This window comes from Rhinopithecus bieti, unplaced genomic scaffold (assembly GCF_001698545.2).
Source record: "Rhinopithecus bieti isolate Rb0 unplaced genomic scaffold, ASM169854v2 scaffold_36840, whole genome shotgun sequence".
Classification (NCBI taxonomy): domain Eukaryota; kingdom Metazoa; phylum Chordata; class Mammalia; order Primates; family Cercopithecidae; genus Rhinopithecus; species Rhinopithecus bieti.
Genome location: NW_016816502.1, coordinates 107,452 through 113,722, shown reverse-complemented (window position 1 = coordinate 113,722; position 6,271 = coordinate 107,452). Strand labels below are relative to the sequence as shown.

Below are 6,271 nucleotides of genomic sequence, written 5' to 3'. Positions count from 1 at the left end.
AAAAAAAAAAAAAAAAAAAAAAAAAAAGATTTCTCAGGATAGGACACAAGCAGCATGAACAATAAAAAATAAATAAATTTAATTTCATCAAAATCAAAAATTGCTCTAAGACACTGTTAATGAAATGAAAAGACAAGCCACAAACTGGGAGAAAACACTTAGAAACCACATACCCGATAAAGAACTTGTATCCAAGATATATAAGGAACTCTTATAAGAAGATGAACAACCTAATATTTTTAAACGAGCAAGAAATCTGAACCAACACTTTACCAAAGAAAAGATATGAATGGAAAACAAGCACATGAAAAGATGCTTAACATATCTGTCATTATGCAACTTAAAACCACAATGAGATATCACTCCATACACACCTACAAGAGGACTAACATTAAAAAATAAAGTGATGGTGAAGAGCACCTGGAACTCTTCTATATGGCAAGTAAAAAGGCAATATGATGCGCTTCAGAAAATTTTAGAAAAATGTTGCAGTTTCTTATAAAGTTACCATAAAGTTTTATATTTCCATAATCCACAATTGCCCATCTTAGTCCAAGGTATTTATACTAAAGAAATGTAAACACATACCTACACAAAGCCTATACATGTATGCTTATAATAGCTTTCTTCATAACAGCCAAAAACTGGAGAAAACTCAAATGTCTATCAATTGGTGAATGGATAAACAAACAGTAGTGAATCCATACAATGAATACTACTCTACAATAAAACAGAACACACCACTGACACATGCTGTAACATCCATGAACTCCAAAAACATGTTAAATGAAGTGTGGGATAGTAGACTACGTTCTGTATAATTCTACTTAGAGGATATTCTGGAAAAGGCAAAACTACATGGATAAACATCTGATCAGTAGCTTTCAGAGGCCAAGTATGGGGAGTGAACTGACTACAAAAGTGCCCAAGAGAATGTTTACCAATGACGTTCTATAACTTGCAGTTCTACTCTCTGTGTTTGCTAATTAAACCATACGCTTAGAGAAGGTGAATTTTACTGAGTGTAAATTATACCTCAATAGACCTGACATAAATTGCTTAGTTTTCTACTGGTAGTCACAGCTCTCTACTATCTTTCCACCATATCTCCCACTCATGTGTGCCCACTCTGATGCATTAGCCAAATAGAACTATTATCTTTATTATTAATAACAATAACAGCAAAAGCATTAGCAGTCAATATTTACTAGAACTTGCTATAGTCAGATACATGATAAAAGGAAAGCAGTCCACATATATTATCTCATTAATACAACCTTATGAAGTAGGCTCCACTATTATCCTCATTTAGAGACAGAAACAGAGGCTTAAGGAGATTAATAATTTGCCAAACGTCCTTCAACAGCTAGTATGTGACAGACAAGACATTTGAATTTAGGTCTACCTGACTCCAAAACTCTGATAATGAATTGCCTTAAGATTTCTATCAACATGTTTGCTTATGCTGTTACCTCAGAGATCTCTTCACCTCAACTTCATCTGCCTTCATCTTATCTATCCTTAAAAGCAAAATTTATATGCATGCCTCATTGATAAAGCTTTCCCAGATCTTCTTCACCAGCTGACAACCATCTCTTTCAAAGCCTTAAAAGCTCCAGCACTAAATTAGTTCCTTATTTATAACACTTTACATATATCCCACATCCTGTCATAGTTATTGATCTACTTCCCCAACTAAATATTTTGCTATTGGAGGACAAGGTCAAAGGCTTATTCACCCTTGTGTATCCCTGATACTGAACAAAACAGTTTATATTTATATTAATACATAACTTACAGAATGAATGAATAAATGAATGGTGATTGGAACATTAGTCTACCTTTTAGTACAGTTAGATATTGTTTCATTCTACCCAGGCAATGGTACCCTTACTTATTAGCTGCTTTCTTTTTTTGAGACAGAGTCTTGCTCTGTCACCCAGGCTGCAGTGCAGTGGCGCGATCTTGGCTCACTGCAAACTCCACCTCACGGGTTCAAGCAATTCTCTGCCATAGCCTCCGAGTAGCTGGGACTACAAGCACCTGCTACCATGCCCGGCTAATGTTTGTATTTTTAGTAGAGACGGGGTTTCACCATCTTGACCAGGCTGGTCTTGAACTCCTGATCTCATGATCCACCCACCTCGGCCTCCCAAAGTGCTGGTATTACAGGCGTGAGTGACCATGCTGGCCGCTTTTTTTTTTTTTTTTTGAGACAGAGTTTCGCTCTTGTTGCCCAGGCTGGAGTGCAATGGTGCCATCTCGGCCCACTGCAACCTCTGCTCCCGGGTTCAAGCAACTCTCCTGCCTCAGCCTCCCGAGTAGCTGGGATTACAGGTGCCCACCACCACGCCTGGCTAATTTTTTTTGTATTTTTGGTAGAGACAGGGTTTCACCATATTGGCCAAGCTGGTCTCGAACTTCTGACCTCAGGTGATCCACGTGCCTCAGTCTCCCAAGGTGCTAGGATTACAGGCTTGAGCCACCACGCATGGCCACTTATTAGCTTCTTAGAATCAACCCATATGCTACTGTGTCATCCTTCTTCCCTAAAATTATATTTTCAGATAAGAACATGATAGGTTAAAAACTGAAAGGCAAACCGAAACCAAACACTGTCTGCTATTTTGATATTAATTAAAAACAGGGTCAAACTCCTGAGCAACACACGAAAGCAAACAGAACACGGAGTGGCAAAGAGAGACTTGTTAACACAGGAAGAATGTAATACGCCAGAGTAATAGGAAAAATCATCAATGGAGAAGATACTAGAGAGAACATTATGTTATAAAAGCCTGTCCATATTCTTCAACAGGTCAATGATATATATATTTTTAAATGACTTAAAAGACTTAAGAGACATAATCACCAAATGCGATCTATGAACTGTGCAGAAGCCTTTGTCCAAATTATTATAAAAAGACATTTTGGGACAATTAATAAGTTTCAAATAGGAAAATAAATATTAGATGATTTTGAGGAATTGTCAATTTTGTTAGGTGTGATAATAGTGTGGTCATGTAAAATGTTCTTAGTTTTAAAATGCATACTTAGGTATTTAAGGATAAAATACCATAATGCCTGAATTTATTATAAAATATTTTCTCAGAAAAGGCAAATTGTTAATAACAAATATAGGTGATGCATACATGGGAAGTTCATTAAACAATTCTCTTTTCTTTTTTTTTTTTTGAGACGGAGTCTCGCTCTGCCGCCCAGGCTGGAGTGCAGTGGCCAGATCTCAGCTCACTGCAAGCTCCGCCTCCCGGGTTCACGCCATTCTCCTGCCTCAGCCTCTGGAGTAGCTGGGACTACAGGCGCCCGCCACCTCGCCCGGCTAGTTTTTTGTATTTTTTTAGTAGAGACGGGGTTTCACCGTATTAGCCAGGATGGTCTCGATCTCCTGACCTCGTGATCCGCCCGCCTCTGCCTCCCAAAGTGCTGGGATTACAGGCTTGAGCCACCGCGCCCGGCCCAATTCTCCTTTCTTTACAGAAAAAAGACTAAGTTGCCATAGGAAAAAGTCTAGTCACTGTGACAATTCTTATTCAAAAACTCTGTGGATGACCAAAGTGACAGACTAAAGTCAGAGTTTTAAGAGTACTAGCACATTTTTGGTTTTTCTTCATTACATTCCACAGCCTATTAATAGTTCCACTAATTTTTTTGTTTGTTTGTTTTAGAGACAGGGTCTTGCTCTGTCACCTAGACTGGAGTGCAGTGGGATGATCACAGCTCACTGCAGGATGGAACTCCTGGACTCAAGCCTAGTTCCACTATTCCCAGCCTAGTTCCACTATTTAACATATGTTTTATTCTCCACTGTTAGCTGTTTACAGTCTTCTACCTTGTTAGATGGTAAGCTTCTTGAGAACTGACACAGTATGTTACTGACTTTTGGTACACAGAAGAATGCTATATATCGAAAAGGAAACTGGTGGAATTGCTTTTGAATGTAGCTTGTACTTAGCACCCAGGAAGAAAATAAAGCATCTCTAAACAGTAATTTTTCTCCCTTCACAACTAGAAACTAATTTAATAGGCATCACATAGTATAGGTATGTTTGTATATAACTACGAATTCCTTACACTTCTTAAAAGTGAAGCATAAAACATCTGTATTATCAACTACACCAGAGGTTGGGGTAGTCTGGGGATTCCTGGGAGTCAGAGACCGTTTCAAGGAATCTGGGAAGTAAAAGTCACTTTCATAATAATATTATTAATAAGATGTTATTTATCTATTTTAATCTCATTCTCTCATGATTGAACAGTGGGGATTTTTAGACGACTTGTGATATAATTCTTCCGAAGGCTAATAGAGTATGTGTTTGGGTAGTCTTGTGTGAGTGAACGGGCACCACTTTATCTTGCCCTTTTGATTCTTATGTACCTGCTGTTCTGTCATTTTGGAATCTGAAGGATGCAAGTAGGATAAAAAGCAAATCAAAGTTCCTTGCTATTAAGGTTACTCCAAATATGATCTTGGACAGAACGTATACAGTGAGTAAACTTTCAGACTTTCAAGTTATGAAATTTTGGCCTTTCCCCTAAGACATGAATTGAAAAACTTAGGGAAAGGAAAGAGTGAAAGACAGATCAAGAGTGATTGGGGCTGACTAAATGACATTTTTCTGAAGATACTCTCCCAGTATAATTGCGAATTCTTTGGGGAACACTGCTTCATTTAATGACATATTGGGAATGAAAAACAAACAAGAAATGAATGTTGAAATGAATTAACACAAAAATACTTCCGCTTAGGGTTTCTACCATCCTTAGAATCATCTCTCCTACTCTCGCCAGCCCCCTAGAATAAGAATATCAACTGTTTTGGAAATCTGAAAATTTTGTTGAGTTGTTTTCTAAACCCTGAATAATTTGTTAGATAACTGCAGGTTAGACCACTATGGGTGGTCTTGGCCACAGCACATCGTCACATTTTCCTGAAAAAAAATTTAAAATTCTACTAATTGGTAAATATCCTATGAAAGTTTAGATTATTTTTTCACATCTTAATTTATAAAGTACTCCTTATAAAATAGACAATCATAATGCCTTTGAACAAACTCTAATAATTTCTATAAATTATTACCTTAGATAACAGCTTGTCAAATAAGCTATCCATTATCGCTACAAGCTTAGCTGATATTTCAGCTATGTGATCATGGTAGTCCTGCAATGAGAAATGATATTGTATTTTTAAGTCCCTGGGACACATTTAAAAAATACTTAACAATTAAGGATCTAAACTTATGGAACTCCAATAGAAAATATATGAAAAAGTACCTTAGTGATATGATCAAAATGCCTAAGCATGCTATATTGCTTAGGTGGTAGTCGAGCTTCAAAATGAGCCCGGATCACAGGAATGTAGTGCACAATTAACTGCAAACATCGTGAAGAAAGAGCTGAAGGTCCAGGGAGTGGATATATAATGGAGAGATTTTTAAAAAAGATATTAGTTGATTTTAATTACAAATCAAATCAAATAAAAAACATCACTTATAAAGATCCAGTTTATTTCATAAATGAAGAGCGCTATGGCAGAAGGCAACATATTTCATTTTAATAATTTGATACTGAATAATGTAATGAACACGCTGCTTTCACAAAGGACTCAAGCTGTATTATCAGTATCACAATAACAAGACAACTGATTCTCTTCTGACATTCAGATACCTTTCACCCCCAAATACTTTATACACATTATATCTTAATATTTTCTAGAGTGGTGTAACTTCCAAGTAACTTACACTTGGAGGGGAAATGCATCGTAACCTTTTCCCCATGGTTAGTGTTTTCAGTGATGAGTATACATAAAAGAGTAAGTAGCATTTATTTTTAGAGTAATGCCACTTTGGTTAGAGCCATGAAAACATCAGGTATAAAAAAACTTGATGAGTACAGTGACATCACTGTCAACACTTCAGCAAGTGAATTAAATGCAAGAATCCATACCCAAATTTTTTGTAGTTATCGTTTTTAGTCCAACAACTTGCAGTGCACCAGCTCCAAGAACTAACTGGCAACTTCTTGAATTGAAGTACTAACAAAAGAAGGAGAAAAAAACCCCAAATGTATTAAAACTATTCTTTATATCCTGGCAATGTGCCGTTATAAAATACATTCTCTTTTCCTCTCATTCAATGGCCAAATGAATTATCTAGTAGAAGCAATTAGTATCTATTTATTTAATGAAAAGAAATGAGAAGGGGAAATTCTAAATTATAATATTTACTCATAAGAAAAAAGTTGAAAATTCTAAAAA

The 6,271-nt window shown here is 36.5% G+C and overlaps 1 protein-coding gene across 1 annotated transcript in view; it reads right to left on the bottom strand.

Annotated features, from left to right (window-relative positions):
* Positions 1-6,271, bottom strand: part of VPS54 (VPS54 subunit of GARP complex) — a 127,891-nt gene that overhangs the window by 17,780 nt on the left and 103,840 nt on the right. The window contains 3 exon segments of the mRNA XM_017854926.1: positions 5,096-5,176; positions 5,290-5,411; positions 5,962-6,049. Of these exon segments, the coding sequence (XP_017710415.1) occupies positions 5,096-5,176; positions 5,290-5,411; positions 5,962-6,049 (291 nt within the window).